Raw genomic sequence first — 21,071 nt, forward strand, 5'->3', positions numbered from 1 at the left:
CCCCCCCCCCCCGCACTGGCTGCATGGCCGCGTCCGGGGCAGCGCGGATGGGAAGCGAGAGGTGGTGCGGATACAAACAGCGGGGGTTTATTGGATCGGCGTAAAAAAACCAACCGTCACAACCGGGAACAGCGGCGCCAACCGGGAATAACGGGGATGGGGATGATGGGGATGGGGGGGGGAACCAACCGCCACAAGAACTGGTGGTGCGCCCGTTGGAGCGGGGGTTACGGGCGGTGTTTTCTGTCTCGCGCCGTGGCCGACGTTATAAATATGGAATTAGAAAGTTAAAACTTTTCCGTGTTTCCGATTCGTTTCTGCTTTAAAAAATAAATCTGGTAGGAAACGCAGCTCCGGGGGGGCGGGGGGGGGGGTGGGGGGGGTTGGGGGGGAAGAGGGGGGTGGCTAGTAGGGCCTGTCTCGGCGCTCCTGGCGGTGTTCGCCCCTGTATGTGGATACACAGGGAATGGGGGGATCAGTTCTGGGGTCCTCGGGAGCACCCCTCAACACCCAACACCCACTGAACACCCACCACCCATTGAACACCCACTGAACACCTATTGAACACCTATTGAACACCCACTGAACACCCATTGAACACCCACTGAACACCCACCACCCATTGAACACCCACTGAACACCTATTGAACACCTATTGAACACCCACTGAACACCCATTGAACACCCACTGAACACCCATTGAACACCCACTGAACACCTATTGAACACCCACTGAACACCCACTGAACACCTATTGAACACCTATTGAACACCCATTGAACACCCACTGAACACCCACTGAACACCTATTGAACACCCACTGAACACCCATTGAACACCCACTGAGCACCCACTGAGCACCCAAACCCAACAGGGCCCCGCTGTGGCTCTGTCCCCCCCCAGTGCCCAAAGCCCCCCATCCCTCCCGATACGCACTTGTCCATCTTCCCTGGTCCTCCGCGCCGCCCGCCTCGGCCGCCGCCTCCCATGGGCTCCATCAGGGGTCCCGGGGGGCCCCCGGGTCCTCCTCCTCCTCCTCCTCCTCCTCCGCCGCGGCGGCCGCCTCCTCCGTAGCCGCCTCGGTCCATGCCCCGGCCGCCGCGGAAGCCGCCTCGGTCGCCGCCGCGGCCTCCTCGGAACATGGCCCCGGGGCCGCCGCGCTCCATGAGGCCACCGCCGCGCCCGCCGCGCATCCCCCCGGGGCCGCCCCGGCCGCGGTCACCGCCTGCGGGACGGGAGAGCCTCAGAGCGGGGAAGCTGCCCCGCACCGGGCGCTGCTCCGGCACTGGAGCCGCTGGGAATGGCGAGGGGAGGCAAGGGGAGAGTGGGAGGGGGACTCGGAGGGCACTGCCCGACCAGGGCTGAGTGCTGCTCTGAAGTGCTGAAAGCAGGGCCAAGGAGCCCCAAGAGGAGCCCCAAGGAAGAGCCTCATGGAGGAACCCCAAAGAGGAGCCCCAAGGAGCAATCCCAAAGGAAGAGCCCAAAGAAGAGCCTTGAGGCGGAACCCAAAGAGCAGACCCAAGGAGGAGCACTGGCAGCACAGGAGTGCTGGAAGTGTGTGAGGAGCATAAACCAGAGGGAGCCGCAGGCTCCATTTCACAGCTCCCGAGGGATGCAGCCACGGCAGCTCCAAGAAGAGCTGCTCCCGGAGGAGCACAACCCAGGATCAGGGCCGTGTCCACCCCACACACGCACCTGGAGGTGGGAATGGTGGTGGCAGGAACCCCTCGGGCTTGGGAGCCTTGCACTGGTTGCACTCCGTTCGCCAGGCGAAGTTCTGGTTCCCGCAGCCCCTGGGGACAAGCAGCAGTCAGCACGGAGCGGGACAGCGCTCCGGGATCATCCCGGGATCACCCCGGGATGAGGGATGCTCAGAAGCCCCAGGGATACTCACGGGTTGGGACACTGCCAGTCACCAGCTCGGTGCTGGACGCTCCCTCCGGACGGGTTCCCCCTGGATCCCCGCGGTCCTCTGGAGGAGAAGCCGCCCCGGTCTCCACCTCGGCCTCCCATGCGCCCCATGGGGCCACTCGGCCCCCCTGGACCTGCAGGGATGGTTTCATTGGTGCCATGGCCCTGGCTGGAGGGCAGGGAGCACCCACGGGTGCTGCTGGCCCAGGCAGGGGGCCCTGGGGACGTTACCTCCGCGCAGTGGGGGGGGCATTCCGCGCTGCTCCCGGGGCGGCATCCCGCCCCGCATGCTGTTCATCGGGCCCTTCTTCCGCGCCAGCGTCACTTTGAGCTTGCTGCCCTGGAAATCCTTCCCTGGGAGGAAGATGAGGGCAAGAGCATCACTGCTGCTGGCCTCGGCTCCTCCATGGGCACCAAGGCGTTAACTGGTGCAGAAGGTGCCAGCACCACACTTGTCTGCCCAGTTACACCCAGGAGCTTCTTAGGCCAAAGCTTGACCACCTAAAGCTGGCCTTGGGTGACTGCTGATCCTCCACACCCCGAGGACACAAATGCTTGAGGAACCGGCCTCAAGCTGCACCAGGGCAGGTTTAGATGGAGCTGAGGAACAATTCCTGCCCCAGAGGGTGCTCAGGCATTGGAACAGGCTGCCCAGGGCAGGGCTGCAGGCACCAGCCCTGCAAGTGCTCACACACCGTGGAGACGAGGCCTCAGTGCCATGGGGCAGGGGTGGCCTTGGCAGTGCTGGGAATGGCTGGACTGGGTGAGCTGAAAGGGCTTTTCCAGCCTGGCTGGTTCTGTGATTTTGAGCTGCTTTTGGTTGGACAAGGACTTAGCTCCGTAACGGCAAACAAAGTGATTCCACCCCAGAACACCCCCCGCACACACTCACCATCAAACCACTCCACCGCTGTCTTGGCAGTGGATGGGTCATCGTAAGATATGGTGGCATCTCCTTTTGGTTTGCCGGTTTCCTTGTCCATGTAGAGGTGTATCATGGGCTGCCCGGTCCTCTTGTTCATCTAGAGCAGGACACAGACGTCACCTCAAGCCACCTCTCACCATAAGCCAAGCCGGGATTTGCTCTCCTCTGTTCTGCTTTCAACTCAAAACAACCCTCACCTTGGTGGCTCCATGGAAAAGAAAGGCCCCTTTGGCTCAGCAGGAGCAGCAGCTGCTGCCCAGCCAGCCCAACCAAGGGAGGAACTGGCCCAGGACGTCACTGCCCAGCCCAAAGGCTTCTCCCAGGTGCACCTTGGCCGTGCAAGAGCCAAGCTGCAGCCCCCCCACATCCTCCTCCTGGACCCCCAGCACCCTGAGCCCTCTCAGGTCCCACCAGCAGCAGATCCATGCTTCCTCCATGGCCTCATCAGGCTCAAGGGACAAATCAGGCTCTTTGGGAAGCACGAGCTAGAGGTTAACGCGGGCTGGGGTCATTGTGCTGCCCCACCAGCTCCTGGGAGCAAAGGGCGGAAGGGAGATGAGCTCCGTGCTCCAGGATGGGTGATCCCTGTTCCCCCACCAGCCAGGAGCCAACCCTCACACGCTTCTGTCCCTCACCTTGACAATTCCACACTGCTTGAAGAAGTCTGTCAGATCCTCCAGGGTCACGTTATCATTGAGTCCCTGTACGTACACGGAACTGTTGTCCGAGTCCTCGTCTGGATCCATGGGGGGGCCTAGGAGGGAATTCAGGGCGTCAGGGTGGGATACAACCCTCCAAAGTGCTTTTCATCACGGAGCTGCAGCTTTGCTCCAAAGGAGTGTGCTCATGAGGTGACACAGACGCCCAGGCACTGGGAGCAGTGACCCGACCCCACCATCTCCATGCAGGGAGGCGGGTGAGACTATGGGGTTAAGCCACTTGGTGCTAATGGGAGACACGGAGATGAGGATGAGGGACTGCTCCGCATCCTTTGGGCTCTCACACCCGGCTGTCCACCCCGTGCTGAGCCTGCCAGGCTGACACATCATTTCCAGACACGCCTGTGCAACAGGAAAGGAAGAGTTGCATGGCAACAGGCTGGAAGGGCACAAGGGGAGGCAGCTGGGTGAGCTCTGGGCTAAGCCTGCTGCCAACAGGGTTTGTGCTGACCCAGGTACAAAGCAGCCCCGCCAAGTTCCTGTGCCTCACAAGTGAGTGTGGTTTTCCAACAGCCTGACAAGCTGGGACTCATGAAATGGCTGGAAGGAGCCCTCCTGTAGCTGCCACCCTCATCCGAAGCAGAGAACGGGCAACGAGTTGGTGCTTACCTAAATCAAGGTCTGGTCCTTCTTCCATGTGTCCTGCCAGTGGGGAAAGAATCATAAGAAGCCGTGTTAGTGCAGGCCTTGGGGGCTGCAGAACCGACACACACAACACTAGCTACGTAAAACCACCGTGCGATGGCGCTGGTTAAACTCAGCTTGACCTGCACTGCAGACAGAGCAGCAACGCACCCTCTCGGCCCGGCCGCCTGCTGGTCTGAGCAGCTCTCCAACCATTAACCACTAGGACACTGGCTCGTTTTACTGCTTTACCAGCCCAATCGGTTGTCATTAAAGTTACTTTTATATAATAGTTATTAAATGCAATTAATTCTTTGCCTCCCCACATTACACAGAGCGGTTGCTCAATTCCTCCACGTTACCCTGTGTCCTGTAAGCGCAGTTATTGCCGGCAGTGCCCGTGGCATGGGGCATTTTAACCACTTTAAACGATTTTAACAATTACACTTTGTGCTACAAACTGACTGCAATTTGTTATTTTTTTTTTCTTTATTAAACACTATCCATTGTAATGCTCAAAAACTTACCACCAGGCTTATTGAAGCCACCTCGCTCTCCAGCGCTGCTGGGGGGATAAACGAAGAAATGAAGGCCTTTCCCTTTACAAAGCCAGGACCGCTCTGAGCCTCTGCGGCTCACTGGGGAAGAAGGGCACTGGCTAAAACATCTCCAAACAATGCATCTGTCTGTCTGTCTCTCATCTCGGCACTATGCCTTTCTTCAGGGCAGCTCGCTCAATTTTCCTTTACGTATAAGGCAACCTCGTGTGCTTTGAGCCCACCACCTTGCTTGGCGGAACCCTTTGCGTTACTTGGAGGGGGTATTAGCAGTGCAATACTCGCAGCTCAAAAAGGAACCACGGTTTTGAGAGTTTAGAAGATCAGGTTTTGGCCTCATGGTGGGGTTGGGCGGCTGGGCAGCTCCCTCCCCTCGGTGTGTACACAAAGGTGCACCCTCAGCCCCTCGCAGCGCACGGAGCCCGCGCGGCCCTGACATTAACAGTTCAACAGGTAGGAGACAACCACACGCGATGCCTACAACACAGTTCAGCTCACATTGCCTCATCCCCTCGGTAGAACACCCTTTTACAGCACTGAGTTTAACAAGTGGAAGGGAGAACTTAACAGCATTACAGCGGGGGCTCGGGGGCCTGGGGTGCAGCTTTGCGGACACACAGCGTGTCTCGGTGCAAAGGGAAAGCTGTGGCTGAAGCCTTCACAGCTTACAGAGCGCTTCCAAGCACTGGGTAATTGGGAAAATGCCACCTGGGAAGGATTTGGCTGCTTCTCCCTCGCATTGGGAGAGGCACAAAGGCTGTTTGGAAGTGGAGGAGCGGAGGAGGGAGAGCACTGCCTGTTTTCTAGCAAGTATTGCACCTCTAATACTGGGGAAGAAAAGAGTTGTCAATACAGAGATTCAAGGTGTTGCATGCAGCTCTGCTCCTTCGAGCACACACCATTTACGTCACGGCTCTCGTGTTAAACACAATGCTTTACACTTGTTAACGTTACACAATTCTAGAGTACACCTCCTCTGGCTTTATTACCAAACAACAAGGATGCAGTTACCAAAACACATTACAGAAGGATTCCATTTATACAATGAATACATTGGGGTCAAAAATAATCCTATGTATATTTTTTTCCTCTCCATATGGACACCGTGTCTAGTCCCACTTTTCATTATGCTGCCGGCTGAGTACTGAGTACGGGTACTTTTTAAGTATTGAAGTGTGTATACAAGGCTCTCACTTTGTAACCTGTAGCATATAAATGCGACAAAGCATGTTAAAAAGTTTCCATGTTTAACAGCCAATGAAAATAGAAAATAACTGAGTCAATGAAAAGGAAAAGGGCACGTTAAGAACATCGAGCTCCTTACCTGCAGGAGACACTGAAATCCATCACCACAGCATGCTAAGGAGGGCCGAGTTCCCCTACCCGCCCCTTGGTGTTCCTAGGAAGGGCCACCTTGCCTATGGACAGCACAAAGTCTACGTCCATAAAGCTGGGGAGCCCTTGGCAAGGGTCTACTCGGGTGGGACATGGCTCCGTGCTCACTGTAAGCTCGGATTAGGGCACGGAACCAACTGGACAAAACCTTTGGCATGAGCAGCTCCGAAGGGGCTAGGAATTTGAAGATGTGATGATAGACATTTCAAGTGTCTACATCTACTGCCAACCATTAGTGATCAGTACAGCATGGGTGAAATCTTTATGCAGAACCAGGGAACTCTTGTTCTACTCGAGCCAATTGAAGCCAGATGTGTCCCAACACAAGCCAGGCTTTTTTGATCTGCCATTTCCAGACACTGGGAGTTGGATTCCTCCGATAAAGATTTCATGCCACTTCAATGTGACAGAGCTATGCAGAGTGGGACTCTCAGTTGCCAAACTCTGGCTGCCACCAGGTTGTACAGCACCAGGAAAAGCTGCCTATGGAGGAGGCCAGCACTGCACAGCCCAATGTGCACCTAGGGACACTCTGCATAGCTCTGCCCGACGGTCCCAAAGGATGGAACACACACAAAGCTACAGCTTCCTTCTCTTAGGAGCCTTTGGGCTTTGTCCTCCTTCCTCACCTCTATCAGACCACCACGGACAGGGGTTACCAAACCAGGTTTTGCCATCAGTTGAAATGGCCAAACTGATTTAGAGCACCTGTACGCTCCAAGGGGGAGCTCTTTATGTTCTCAGGGGGTCTTTCTTCACGCTCCAACCAAGCTCTAAGTGCTGTGGCCACTCAAGAGTCATGGCTTGGACCTGCCCCAGGCACACGCTGCTCCATGTGCTACGGCCGTGGCCGGCACAAGGCTGCTGCCGTGTCCGTGCCCACGCCGCCGACATTCCCACTGCTGAGGCACGGGGAGGTTTGTGTGTGTTCGATCCAGGGTTACTGTCCAACCCCAGAGAGGATCTCACCTCTGCACAGCACGAAGGGAGCTGAAAGTTCCAGGTTTAGCAATTCCCCTAATTCCAACCCCCCCACCAACCTGGGGCCCAACCAGCTGCAGGATGAAAACCAAACAGATCCTGCTCCTATTCCCCCTAAGGATAATACTTCCATGGGTGTTCAATGCTACAGAGGCATTCTCCATGGAAATACTCTTGGGAATGTCAACCTTTCAGTCCCTTCTTTCCATTTCAAAGCCTATGGGTAAACCAGAAGTAGATAAAAGGAGAAAAGATTTGCTCTTACCCCATTCCACCGCGTCCTCCTCCCCGCCCACCTCTGCTCATGCCTCCTCGCTCATATCCCCCTCGTCCCCTGCCACGGCCGTCGGGGCCGCTCAGATTCCGGTTCTCTCCCGAGCCTGAAAAGCCTCCGGAATCCTGTCCATAGAGGCTCATGCTGCTCTGGTGGTCCTGACGGAATGAGCCTGGGAAAGGTTGGAACAAACACGTTAGGGAGCCGCCTGTCCCCTCACACCTGCCTCCAGCCCCAAAGCCTCATCACAACAATCACTGCTCCAGCACTTGCAGCAGCAGCGTTCATTTAAGGAGAGATGTGCTACTTTCCAGTGTGGAATCAAGCCTGATGCTGGGGCCTACCTGCCCAAGCCCTGCAGAACTGCCACCCACAGCTGGTTACACCACATCTCACCCAGCCCAGCCTCCGCAGTATTTGGTGCTTCTGCATTTGTCAAACACTCCCCTGAGGGGAGCACTGCAGTGGGTCACTGCCTAAGAGCTCAGCTCAGTCTCCCCTCGGGCAGGTTCAAGCCATTCCCCTTGGCCTGTCCCTACAGGCCCTTGTCCCAAGCCCCTCTCCAGGTTCCCTGCAGCCCCTTTAGGCACTGGAGCTGCTCTCAGGTCTCCCCTTCAGGAGCCTTCTCTTGTCCAGGCTGCCCCAGCCCAGCTCGCTCAGCCTGGCTCCAGAGCAGAGCTGCTCCAGCTCCGTGACCTCGCTCCAACAGCTCCACATCCCTTTTGTGTTGGGGGCTTTTCCCTTCAATGGAGCTCCAAGCCTGAGACCCAAACTGAGCCTCCTTCAGAGCCAGCCCACACTGAAAGGGCAAGAAGAGACCCTCTCCTCCCCAACCACTCACTCTGTTGGCCATAACTGCTGCTCTGCTGGCTGTACTGGCTGGGGGCCTGGCTGTAGGACCCACTCGGAGGGGGGTAACTGGTCGGTGGGGGCTGCTGCCCATAGCTGCTTTGCTGCCCATAGCTTGTCTGCTGTCCATAGGTGCTCTGCTGCCCATAGGTGCTCTGCTGGGAGTAAGTGCTCTGATCGTAACCGCTCGGCTGCGTGGAGGAATAGCTGGAAGACAAAAGCATTGCAACAATGAGCCAACTCCCTGGCAGTGTGCATGAGGCCACAGGAGTGCCTCACACCAGAGGGTAATGCAATTATAAGCCATATGTGGTGTTATAAACCATTTAAACAGGTGAAGTCACCCTGTGGAGACCAGTCTGGTGCCAGGAGGCAAAATCAACACAGAAGCCTGCTAAAAGCAAGATCCTTGTGGCCTGTCACCATTTAGTCATGCCTTGAGAAAGAGGCAGAAGCACCAGGGCAAGAAAATCAGCAACAAGGCAGGTAACAGGCTCCTCTTCTGCCCTGGCACTGAAACATCTTCAACTGATGGACAGTAAGCCAGCCCCTGGGCCTGAGGGTTTCAAATCATACACTCTGGAAGGCAGCACCAGCGTATTACAGACTCTGAGGGAAAGAGGGCAAGCTCCTTGGCAAAGGATGTGTAAGGAGGCAGCAGAAGGTGGCTGTAACACACTCTCTGTCCAGGGAATCTCTTAACATTTGCCATCTTTTCCCCTTGCTGCTGGAGGTGTACAGAGACACGTATGCACTCAACCATCCTCCCTGCAACAAGAAGTGCCCCAACAAGAACCCCCCTCCCTACTCCCAGGACACCAAAACCATCACATGGGTTTGTTTCAAACCCCTCTCACCCAAGCTAACCCATCTGCACAGCAGCAGCATGAGGCTCAGCTGAGTTACCTGGTAGGGGGGTAGGAGGGTGGTGCAGTGACTGGCTGCATGGGGTAGCTGGCAGGCACCTGGGGGTAGCTGTAGTTGCTCTGCCCGTACCCCAGGCTGGGCTGGCTGTAGCCGGTTGTACTCGATGGTGGTTGGCTGGTGTCTGCTGGTTTGCTGCCATCCTGGGGTCTGTGCAGAGAGAAAGGATGAGCTCAAAAGCAGCCAGAAACGTCGTCAGTTCAATCACAGACTAAGAGTGGTTTGGGTTGGAAGGGACCTTAAAGCTCCTCCAGTTCCAACCCCTTCTTAGTATTAACTCTCAAGGCCTGAAAATAGAGAACCCTTTGAATATGATTGGAATGTCCTCCTTTGTATTTGTTTTATCCTGTTATGAGTGTTTTAACAGTGGAGTAAAATGAGCTGTAAAAGCTGGGAAAAAGGTATTTTAGACATCAGGACGGATCCTTCAAGTGTAATCTGACAGATCCAGCCAAGCTCCACCTCTGCGAGCTGGAGAGGCTGCCATCAGGTACATGCCTAAAGCAGTTTTTAGTCCTTACTAAATGAGTTTATATGATGCAGGCTGAATCCTGAGCAAGCAATTCAACTAAATACAATGCTGTCAGTGCCCAGGCACAAGAGGTTTAAAACGGAAACTGCCTCCAGCACGTGCATGACTCCAGCAGTTCCGGTCCAGAGCAGCATCCTGCCTGACCCTGTGGTGGGATCACACTGCTCCGCTTTCTGCCCTATGCTGTGAGTCAAGAGCCTGCTTTTGCTGCTGCGTTGCTCTGCTCATCTCCCAGTGACAGCCCTGACTCACCGTGCAGGAGCAGAACCAACCCACGCTGCTTCCCCCAGCCCTCCAGCTGCAGCAGGAGCGAAGCTCGAGCCCCAGCAGGCACAGCAAGGAAGAGCAGCAGGTCCTGGTTCAGCTGGCGGCGTGTGCCTGAGAGCAGCCAGCCTTGGGAGGAAGGCTTGGGACTCCACTTGCAGCACTGTGCGCAGCTCTGGTGTCCACAGCATAAGGAGGACATGGAGCTGCCGGAGCCAGGCCAGAGAAGGCCACGAGGATGAGCAGGGGCTGGAGCAGCTTCTGTATGGAGCCAGGCTGAGAACATTGGGGCTGCTCAGCCTGGAGAAGAGAAGCTGCTGGAGACCTCAGAGCAGCTTCCAATGTCTGAAGGGGGTTACAGGGATGCTGGAGAGGGGCTCTTCATCAGGGCCTGTAGCGACAGGACAAGGAGTGATGGGTTTAAACAGGGGATATGTAGGTTATTTAAGGAAGTTCTTCCCTGTGAAGGTGCTGAGGCGCTGGCACAGGGTGCCCAGAGAAGCTGTGGCTGCCCCATCCCTGGCAGTGCTCAAGGCCAGGTTGGACACAGGGGCTTGGAGCAAGCTGCCCAAGGTGTCCCTGCCCATGGCAGGGGTTGGAGCTGGAGAAGCTTTAAGGTCTCTTCTAATCCAAATCCTTCTGTTATTCCATGACTCTATGGAAAGATAGGTATTACCTTGTGGGAGCAGCCGCTGGTGGCTGCTGCCCGTAGGCCGGGTACGCGGGCTGGGTGCCGTAGGCAGAGGGTGCTGCATAGGAAGCCTGGGTGGTTGTAACCGTTGCGGTGTTGGTGTCATAGGGGGCTGTGCCGTACCCCTGCACGGGCTGGCTGTACGCTGGGGGGGCAGTCGGGGTGCTGTAACCTGCAACAGACAAGAGCCCAACACTCACGTCAGGTGGGAGACCTCAAACCACTGAGCTTCTGTGGAGGGTTCATCACACCTCGGGTCCAGCACTGATCTTACTGCTGCAGGAACATCACAGGGGAGCTGACCCACAGCTCCCCTCGGAGAGCCCCCCTGCCCTGGGAAGCCTCATCCCACAGCCCCCGCAGTACCCTCACCACCCAACACCGTGCTCCCAAGAGCCAGCCTTCAGTCAGCATCCAAAAGCTGTTAGATCACAGCTACCAAAGCCCACAGCTACTGCAACAAAGCACAAAGCTCTGAAGTAAGAGTTTAAGACGTGCAGTCCCATCCTTTTGGCTTTATTTGAGAACCAGAAGCATAAAATAGCACCAGCCTGGCTTGAGAAAGTCTTTGTGAGGCATTCAGGAAGTCTTACTTACTGTGGAAACAAAAGACAACAATTTACAGTTGCTTTAACTTAAGAGAAAGGTCTAAAAGGATCACCTGGTGGTCTATGTGCCTTCACTTCCCTCAGAATTTCTTGGGTTAGGTAAAAAGCTTTGAGCTCATGCCTTTATTTCAGACTACTTTTACAACATCCACGATCCCAAAGCAGCTCCATTTAAATGAGTGTTTCCAGCACTGTGTAATAGCACCTGGCTTGGCACCAGGGTGACCTGTCAATGAACACAGTGCCTTCTGATGGTCCAGAACCTTGCAGGTGGGTTTTCAAGCTATTAAAGGGAGGCTCCCAAGGGAAAAATCAATTCCATAATAATCAATATTAGTAACTGATGTCACAAGAGCAATCAGATACCCCCTGCAAAAGCTGACTTACTACAAACACAGATCAATCACCAAAGTGCAGCCCGGTGCCTGGGGCTTATGATGGGACCTTGAAGTCCAACTGAGGTAACAGCTTCTCCACTTGGCTTTAAGAGACATGAGGCTCCTCCTCTTCTTCTATAGCATTTCAGGCACATTGGGCTGTGGTTTCGATCTCAATTCCCTCATTTGCAAAGCAAATGGAGTTCAAGTGGAATACAGAGTCCCCCCAGGAAGGACTTCCACATCTCACTGCCCTGCTGCAAACCCAGGGGCCTCCCCAAGGGTGCTCAGAATCCCCAGGGAAGAGGAAGGGAAGTGAGACGAGGAAGTTTGCATTAGAGAAACCCCAAACATCAGCTTTCTGGCTCATAGTGCTGCTCCTGAGCTTCCTGGTTATGCAAAAGGGGGGCTCCAAGGGGACACAAGCCTGTCCCCTGCAGTAACCAGTCTAAAACCAGCCCCCACCACGCTCCTCACAGCACCAGCCTCCTGCTGGACACCATGGGCTGGATTCCACACCACAGGGCAGCCAACCTGGACACATCGAGCCGGTCTCCCACTGGGAAACAATGTACAGGAACCACTATCAGCCTGTTTCAGGGTCAGAGTTCCTTTCTGCTGAGGGGCTCTCTGAGCAGCAAAGTCCTGTTCCAAGTGTTGCCGAACGGGATGCTGCTGAGGACAGCATGAGCGTGATTTGGAGCCTTGGACAAACTGAAGCAGCCCGAACACTTCACTGTGAGCCCCCCACAGCGTTCCATCAGAGATCACTGACACCAGACCTTAACACAATCCTTCTTTTAAGTGGCTGCAGCCTGACCACAGGCTAAAAAAGCCTCTTGTTTGCATAAGTACAGCCTGCATAAGTGCTGCTGGAGCCACAGCCCTGCCCTGGGCTGCTCTGCCCTGACCTGGAGCCTTAGGGTGGTCCCCCCATGCCTAGGCCCTATTCTCAGCACTGTTAGGGACAGCACTAACCTCTCCCATCAAGCAAAGGAGGCTTGTAACCACTTGGAATAATCCTGACTTTAAATGCTTCAGCTCTAGATGGAGCTTTCCCTTTGTGCGGCTGTGCCCAGAGGGAAGGGTTTGTACCAGAGGCCAGGCAGTGAGTGGTTTACCACCCTGCTGGGCTGTATCTGCATTCAACACTGAGCTTGGCTACAATGGAAACCCTCAAGAGGTGTGTTTTTGAGGGGCCATTTACATGACACCACTTCTCTCTGTTCCTTCTACCAGGTACTAAGTGAAATGGGGAGTCCGCAGGGAAGAAGAACTGGGATAACTTGCTTTAGGCCTCCAGCTGCATGGCTCATTTCCACTCAAAGTATCCAAGCCTGCAAGGAACACCCTTATCAAAGCCTAGGAATCCTTCAGGAGGAGGGGAGCTTGCAGGACTTGGTCCTCAGGGTATATCAACTGGAAATGCTGCACCCAGAGAGAGGTTTACTCTGAAATGAGCAAGCGTCAGCTTCTGAAGGCTTCTCTCTGATGGAAGCAGCAAGAAAAGGTACCACAAGGGCTGTGCTTGAAGAGCTGGTCCTGTGTGGCCCAGAGCTTGTGCCAGTGAGGGCCTGGGGAGGGACGCAACTTGAAGGAGATCCCTATTTGAACATCTGAAGGGATGTCTTTGCCCTCAAGCAACGTGCTTAGAAAGCCAACAACCCTCAACCATGCAGCTCTTTCTCTGCTCCTGAATTCCTGATGATACACCACAGTGATTGAAGAGCAACCCATGATCACAGAGCTGATGGTAACCATAAATCCCCCAATCCAGTTGGTGTCTGGAGGCTCCTGAACCCCTCTTCTCCATACCAAAGGATGGGGTGACTCCAAGACACCTTCTCCTACAGCCCCAGGGAGGAAGCAGCACGACCTGGGTGGTAACTCACTCCTTGGGCAGCCCAGGAGGAGCCCAAGGCTGGATGGCAGCGCTGGGGTGGATGTGCCAAGGGTCTGAATTGCCCTGACCACAACAGCATCTTACCCGAAAATAGGCTGTTCAGACAGGAAAAGGCACTTTGCTCTGAAGTCACTGCAGCCTTCCCTCTGCTACAGTGAAGCAATGCCCAGGAAAAGTAAATTGGGATTCAAGTGGAAAAATGGCATGTCCCTGAGGGCACGCTGTACGCCCCAGGCAACACTTCAGGCTGTATTCAGCATGAAAGGCAGAGACCAGTGAGGGAGGAAGGCTCCGAGCACCATCAGTGCTTGGGCAGCTCAGGCTCCTCAAGGAGAGGAAGGGGTAGGAGGAATAAACCCAACCTCATGCTCAGTCTGGATCAGCAGAGAAGCTGCGGCTGCTCCATCCCTGGCAGTGTTCAAGGCCAGGCTGGACACAACCTGCTCCAGTGGAAGGGGTCCCTGCCCGTGGCAGGGGTTGGAACTGGAGGAGCTTTAAGGTTCCTTCCAACACAAACCAGGCTGGGATTCCATTACTCCCCTCCTGGAGATCCCAGCTTAGCAAATACACTCTTAATGGACAAGGCAAAGCAGCAGCAGTGCAGCTTCCTGGGAGCCCTGCAGGACTGGAGCCTGCAGTAAGGATTAAAGGGCTCAAACATTCCTGCGAATGGAATTTTGGAAACCTATAAATCCTTTCTGCTCCAGTTTGTGTCCATATGCGTTAAAAGAAAGGAAAAATCAGCTGGAGATGACCCACAGAGCTGCTGGCTGGAGAGTTCCGGCTCCCCTTCCAGAGATTTTCCTTATCCATGTGAAGACCTTAACTACTTTCAGTGCTGTCTCACTGGAGAGACTACAAATTAACACTTTCTCTTCACTTCTTCCTTGTGAAGCATCCTCAATGGCTTCTCTGGCCAGATACCCCACTGCCTGTCCCAGTATTCCCTTGCTTTGGGAAGCACTTAAGACAGCTCCGGCTCCAAGAGACACTTATAATGTCCCACAGCAAAGGCAGAACCTTTGGGGTTACTTACAGGAAAATGTGATTTCTTTCTCAATTTGGACTATTTGAATATTCAGTCCAAATCTATCAGAATGGAGCCACAGCTCCGTAGTTCCTTTCAAGCATTAAAGGCACTCAGATGTACAAAACTCCAGTCTGGAATAGTTTGCAGCACAGTAACCAACACAGAAACATAGGATCCCAGCCTGGTTTGGGTTGAAGGGACCTTAAAGCTCACCCAGTCCCAACCCCTGCCACGGGCAGGGACCCCTTCCACTGGAGCAGCTTGCTCCAAGCCCCTGTGTCCAACCTGGCCTTGAGCACTGCCAGGGATGGGGCAGCCACAGCTTCTCTGGGCACCCTGTGCCAGCGCCTCAGCACCCTCACAGGGAAGAGCTTCTGCCTTATCTCCAACCTAAATCTCCCCTGGTTTTTGAGCCCATTCCCCTTTGTCCTAGCAACATGTGGCTGCACTGGAAATCCAAGTGCCACTGAAGGGTTAACCCCACAAGTTTACACAGGATTAAACAGCATTTTCAATGCAAGAGTGAGCAGGACAGTCAGACCTGTCCTGGTCCCTTCCACTCTGGGAAGCACAGGACAGAAAGCAGAAGGTGACACTACCAGACCAGGCTCCCACCACATCCACCGATGGTATTTTTATCAACCCAAGCACTGAGGACACTGGTTCCCAAGAGCCCACACTCCAGGGCAGCACAGCTTGTGGCTGTTTTGCTCTGAGCACAGCACCCTGCAGCCAGGATTGGATCCAGCACCCAAACCTAAGCACCACCCACCTTCACATCACTGCAAAGCGCCCTTGGCTCAAGGTGGGTTCGAGGACGGAAGCGCTTTCCACAGCAGAGCATGAGCTGGGCTGGAGTTCCCCAATGCAGACTTAGAATCATAGAATGGTTTGGGTTGGAAAGGACCTCAAGATCATCCAGTTCCAACCTCCCTGCCATGGGCAGGGACACCTCACACTAAACCATCCCACACAAGGCTTCATCCAACCTGGCCTTGAACACCGCCAGGGATGGAGCACTCACAACAGCTTGAGCTCTACTCTCTGCCCAGGGTCAGGCCCAGCCCTGCAGGCCTGGGGGGGGGCTCTTACCGGCGGGGGGCTGCCCGTAGGACGTGGCGTAGGCCGTTTGCCCGTACGTCGCGGTCGTCTGGGGCTGGGAGTAGCTGACATCCGTGGGTTGTCCATAGGTTCCATAGCTCTGCTGCCCGTACGTCTGCTCCAGAGATGACACACAGTTAACTCCTCACCACAAGAGACTCGCTCGTGGTGCAGAGATGCACCCAGACCTGGGTCTGTGTTACCTGAGGTACTGAAAGCGACCAGAGCCAAGCCAAGGCTACTGAGGAAAGCTTGGGCAATGAGGTTACAAAGGCAGCTTCCCAAGGCCAGGAGCAGAGGGGAGCCTTTGCTATTGTCCCAACACATCTCTGCTCTATCTAAAGCATGAAAGCACCCAGCTCCTCCCAACTGCCTGGGCACCCATCAGTACTCATAGGTACCTCCCAGGGCTGAACTGAAACGTGGGACTACTCAGGGGGCAGAACTGCAGGAGGTAAAACAAGTCACCTCAGTGTCAAACCCCTTCAGTGCGCACTAGAACTCTTTAAGGTTTCAGTGAGGTTGTTCTGAATATTCTTCATGTCCATCAGCTGATAGCTTGGAAAAAAGGAGTTTGAGTTGGGACCCAAGGATGGGAACAGCGGGAGCACCCAAGGCCTTGCCATCACCAAAGCATTCCTGTGACTGCTGCTCCCACCCCGGTGCCTTTGCACTCAGTGAGAGTCAGTTCTGGAGGATGGCTTCAGCCACAGGATTCCCATTGGATTAGCACAGAGCTGCTGGTGCTGCAGTTTCAGCAGCTCCAGAGCTACCTCAGCCCCGTGCCATGGACCAGCCAACTTCCACCAGCTTCGTGCTGCCAGCAGCTTGGTTTAGGGTAAAACTCTAGTTCTAACTCAAGAAGTGACACTAAAGCAGCCTTACCACCCAGATTCCCAAAGGGATTTCCCCACTCCTGTAGGAGCCTGGAACTGAAAGGCCTTTTGGGATCTAAGCCTGTGTTACTCCTTCAACTCAAGAGCAGAAAGCACTGATCAGATGGAGCATGTCACTGCCTGTGGAAGCTCTTGTCACCCAGAGGCAGGAAACACTGGGAACCTCCCACAGGATCTGTCTACAGCTGAGTTTAGTTGGTTTAGTCTCCCACTAGAGGATGGAGTTGAAACCTTCTGCTCTTACATTTACTACTCTGCTATGCTTCTCCTGTGTAACCCACAACTGGTAGCAATGGTTCTGCCGCAAAATACTCACTCAAAGTAAAAGTCGGTGTCAGCTTCGTTTAAGCTGACCCAAACATCCAGACTAAACCTGTTTTCCTGCCTGCTTTTGGCACGGGGCTTTCCCACCCTACTGCAGGAACACTATCCCTCCTCCTCCTGCAGTGTCCCAAATGGCATTTCCCCCATTTCTATAGGCTTTTCTCTCCTACACCACCGAGTGCTGTGTTACACACACACTGAGAATGAGGCTTCCCTATCCCCTCCACAACCCCCTTAGGCTGTATGAACACAGAGCGGAGTGTTCAGGCTCTGATGCTGAGGGTGTTTTCACCCTAAGGAAGCACTTTGGGAAGCAACAAGCCAGCTTTTCCTGGCAGATGGTGCTGTTTCCACGGAGGTTACAAGCAGAATGACGGCTCGGAGCCCTTACAAGCCCTCCCATGCTTTACCTGGGTGCTCTGTGCGTAGCCTTGAGCTGGCTGAGGTGCGTACGCGCTGTAGCTGTAAAATCAATTGAGAGACATCATTTCTGACCCATGCAAAACACATCCCCAGGTGATTTTCATGTAACCCACTGGTTTCTGCTGAAATATTAGGAATCTAAGAGCTAAAGGATTGACAAACACACCTGAGTTAAGCCTAAACTGCAATTATTACATGCTTATAGCCTGTCATTTGCAAGCAAAGAAGACCGGAATGCTACTCACCCCTGCTGGGCTGCAGCTTGGCTATAGGTGCTATAATCTACAAGAGAAAAAAGAAAGGGGAATAAAATGCTTGACAAAGGCTGAAAATGAGCAGCATTAAGAGCACAGCAGCTGGAATTCCCTCCCGCAGCTTGCATAGAGCTGCTATAAACCTGGAAAGCCGCTTGCCACAGAGGGCAAGGTAAATGCAGTCCTCTGGGAAGCAACAAAACCTCTCTTCCCTCCATTGTTAAGTGCTGTTTGCAGCAGCAACTTTGATCTCAAATGACCCTGCTGTAGTTTAACTGCCACCCTGGATAGCACCCAAAGGAGGGGGGGTAGGAGGGTGCTTGGAACAAAGGAAAGGCCATGGGTTGACACAACCCCCTCTCCTGGGTTCAAAGGGCCCCAGGTTGCAGGCTCTGGGGATGGAGAAAGCACCATGTTCCACTCCAGCTTGCAAGGACACCAGCAAATGGCTGGGAAGTTCTAGCACTTCTCCCTGGAATTCCTTCCCCTGAGCCCTGCATCCTGCTGAATACTCCAAGCAGAATCACCTCTGCCAAAGTGCTTTGCTGGTGGGAATGAAAAACGCGTCCACACGGCAATTACAAGGTTGTATTTGCCATGATGACAGCTCCTGTAAGTACATTTTCCCTCCAGGTCACCAACAGCTACAGCCAGGGATGAATCCAGACCATTCCAGCCAGATTCCAGCTCTCCCAGGACCACAGAAGTCCCGAGGAAGGGGGTCAGGAACGAATCCAGACCTCGCTCGCATTTGGTGCTCAGGCCATGATGGAGCTGGAGCAGAAGGTGGATGTTGGAGCCCTCCTCAGACAGGGACAGGGGAAGGGATTTGGTGTCTCCATCACAATCACCCCTCGGGGTGCACTGATCCCCCTTAGGAAGGTGAGGAGCCCTTGATGGCTTCCTACAGCCTCCACGCACCCCCGGGCTGGGAGGATGCCTGCTCCCAGCTGGGCTGATGGAGCACCAGGAATCACTTTGACCATCCTGGTTACACACACCAGCACCTCCCGGGTCCCAGGGATCCATCCCTAATAAAGCTTCTCCTCCTCCTCAACGTGAGTTCCTTCTTTCTCTCCTCCCCACTTATCTTGCTGCTGCTGGGACAAGGCAACAGGTACCCAGGCTCTGGTGGTCATTTCGGACAGGTCTGAATCACTCTGCCCTTAGACCACAGAGCAGGGATCCAAACCAGAGCACAAAGAAGCTCCCAACTCCCCCCCTCCGAATAACCCAGCACCGAACTGAAGGATTCCACACTGCCAAAGGCACAGCACAAGCTGCTAAACTCCGCTGGCACTATCGCTGCGTCCCTTGCAGGCTGGCACGTTGAGCACTGAAACAGCCAGTGCTGGGGCTCGGGGGGGCTGCTCTTTGCGCTGTTTTCTTTCAGCCTACACACAGCTCTTTGCTCTGCTCAACCTGAGCGCTGAGACCCATTCATAGAATCAAGGAACGGCCTGGGCTGGAGGGACCTTAAAGCTCCTCCAGCCCCAACCCCTGCCACGGGCAGGGACCCCTTCCACTGGAGCAGCTTGCTCCAAGCCCCTGTGTCCAACCTGGCCTTGAGCACTGCCAGGGATGGGGCAGCCACAGCTTCTCTGGGCACCCTGTGCCAGCGCCTCAGCACCCTCACAGGGAAGAGCTTCTGCCTAAGAGCTCAGCTCAGTCTCCCCTCGGGCAGGTTCAAGCCATTCCCATAAATACTCAGGATTCCCCTTCACACCCCCCCTCCCCCTGCCTCCCCTGCTCCCCCCTCCAGCCTCCACAACCTCTGTAGCTCCCACTGAATCCCCACTTCCTGCACCCCACTGGGTTCCCAGAGACCTCAAAGCACTTAAGAACACAGGAGGCTGCTGAGCATGGGCCTCCCCTGCTACAGACCCCAACGACCCAGCCCCTCTGCTTGGGTCTTCAACTCAGCACCCATAGAACCAGGCTGGAAAAGCCCTTTAAGCTCACCCAGTCCAACCATTCCCAGCACCGCCAAGGCCACCCCTGCCCCATGGCACTGAGGCCTCGTCTCCACGGGGTGTGAGCACTCGCAGGGCCGGTGCCTGCAGCCCTGCCCTGGGCAGCCTGTTCCAATGCCTGAGCACCCTCTGGGGCAGGAATTGTTCCTCAGCTCCATCTAAACCTGCCCTGGTGCAGCTTGAGGCCGGTTCCTCTTGTCCCATCCCTTGCTCCTTGGGAGCAGAGCCCAGCCCCTCCTGGCTCCATCCTCCTGTCAGGCACTTGTAGGGAGCCATCAGGTCCCCCCTGAGCCTTCTCTTCTCCATCTGAACCCCCCAGGTCCCTCAGCCGTTCCCCATCACACTTGGGCTCCAGGCCCTGCACCAGCTCCGTGCCCTTCTCTGGCCCCGCTCCAGCCCCTCAATGTCTCTGTTGCAGTGAGGGGCCCGGAGCTGAGCACGCTCCCCCTCAGAGCCTTCATTTCCTACGGGAAACCAAACCCTCCTCCTCCTCCTCCCACCCCACGAGGCTCAGGAGCACAATGGCTCGGCAGCCCCAGGGCAGCCCCTTCCCCTGCACCACGGCGGGCTTTACAACCCCATTCCCCCCCGCATTAACACATCGGATCCGGAACCCGGGCCTTTCCCTCCCGGCCCCGCTCCTCCACGCTCCGGACACGATTCCTTACGGAGCAGCGCAGCCTCCGCGCTTCAAACCGTACTGAGGCTCGCCCTGAGCCCTGCGCACCGCTCCTCCGCCGATGCTCCGCGGCTCTCCCCGGACCCGTCCCGAGCAGCCCCAGACGGCGCTGAGCGCACAGAACACCCCCCCCCCCCCCCAACCCCGGCCCCTTAATGAGCATTTAACGGCCCCTTAACGCGGGGTAACGCGGGCCCCGCACCGCGGCAGCCGGGGCTGGCCCCGGCAGGGCCCCGCTCACCCCCGCCCCGGCAGCGCTGAGGCCCGGCCCCGCGCTCGGCTCCCCCGGCCCGGCCCGGCCCGGCCCCGCTCACCCGTCGACGCCATTTTGTCGCCTTCCTCCTCCTCCGCGCTCCCAACGTCCGGCCGCCGCCGCCCCGCGCTGCGCAGGCGCGGCGCAGCCCCTGGCACGTACCACGGCAAAGATGCGGGGGGGGGGGGGGCGGAGCGGGAGTAGACCGGGGATAAAGGTGGGTGAGGCCGAGCGCAGGGGGCTCGCCCCGCCGGCCTGGGGCTCTCCGCGGGGAAGCGGGTGCGCAGCGGTGGGTGCCCGGGACCGTGGTTGTAGCACTGCGTTGGGTGCTCTTGCACACCCCCCCGCAGCGCAGCGGAATGGTACAGCCCTCAGCCGTTAGGGACCGTCGTGCAAGAGCCGTTCTGGCCGGGAGGCGGAGCGCGGGGGGCGGAGCTGCGGTGGCGTGATGTCATCGCGGGCTCCTCCTGACGTCACACGGCAGCGAGTGCCGTCACGGGCTGCGAGTGACGTAAGCAGTGGACACCCCCCCCCCCCCCCACTGCTCCCATTACCCCCATTGCCTCCCAGTGCCCCACATTGCTGCCCTGTGCCCCCCACTGCT

The 21,071-nt window shown here is 56.0% G+C and overlaps 1 protein-coding gene across 2 annotated transcripts; it reads right to left on the bottom strand.

The window, feature by feature from the left end:
* Positions 1-65: 65 nt before the first annotated feature.
* On the bottom strand, positions 66-20,601 carry EWSR1 (EWS RNA binding protein 1). 2 transcript variants are annotated; one of them, XM_065692258.1, is made up of 17 exons: positions 20,529-20,601; positions 17,554-17,590; positions 17,296-17,347; positions 15,657-15,780; positions 10,632-10,818; positions 9,142-9,309; positions 8,228-8,442; positions 7,378-7,558; positions 4,707-4,741; positions 4,165-4,197; positions 3,472-3,590; positions 2,804-2,933; positions 2,143-2,265; positions 1,895-2,045; positions 1,696-1,793; positions 937-1,225; positions 66-445 (listed from the first exon to the last, which is right to left on the bottom strand). In XM_065692258.1, the coding sequence occupies exons 1-17, from the start codon at positions 20,539-20,541 to the stop codon at positions 406-408; spliced, it is 1,995 nt and encodes a 664-aa protein (XP_065548330.1). In that variant the 5' UTR covers positions 20,542-20,601; the 3' UTR covers positions 66-405. The 2 variants fall into 2 exon arrangements, with proteins under 2 accessions (XP_065548330.1, XP_065548329.1); XM_065692257.1 differs by having other exon boundaries at positions 4,707-4,744.
* Between the last annotated feature and the right edge of the window lie 470 nt (positions 20,602-21,071).

This window comes from Lathamus discolor, chromosome 12 (assembly GCF_037157495.1).
Source record: "Lathamus discolor isolate bLatDis1 chromosome 12, bLatDis1.hap1, whole genome shotgun sequence".
In the NCBI taxonomy this organism is placed as follows: domain Eukaryota; kingdom Metazoa; phylum Chordata; class Aves; order Psittaciformes; family Psittacidae; genus Lathamus; species Lathamus discolor.

Bases quoted from the DNA above. Each gene is read 5' to 3' on its own strand.
- EWSR1 (XM_065692257.1), bottom strand. The intron at 17,348-17,553 runs GTGAGTAGCATT...TTGATTTTACAG, and splicing joins CAAGCTGCAGCCCAGCAGGG to CTACAGCGCGTACGCACCTC. The intron at 2,934-3,471 runs GTGAGGGACAGA...GTCCTGCTCTAG, and splicing joins AGCAGTGTGGAATTGTCAAG to ATGAACAAGAGGACCGGGCA.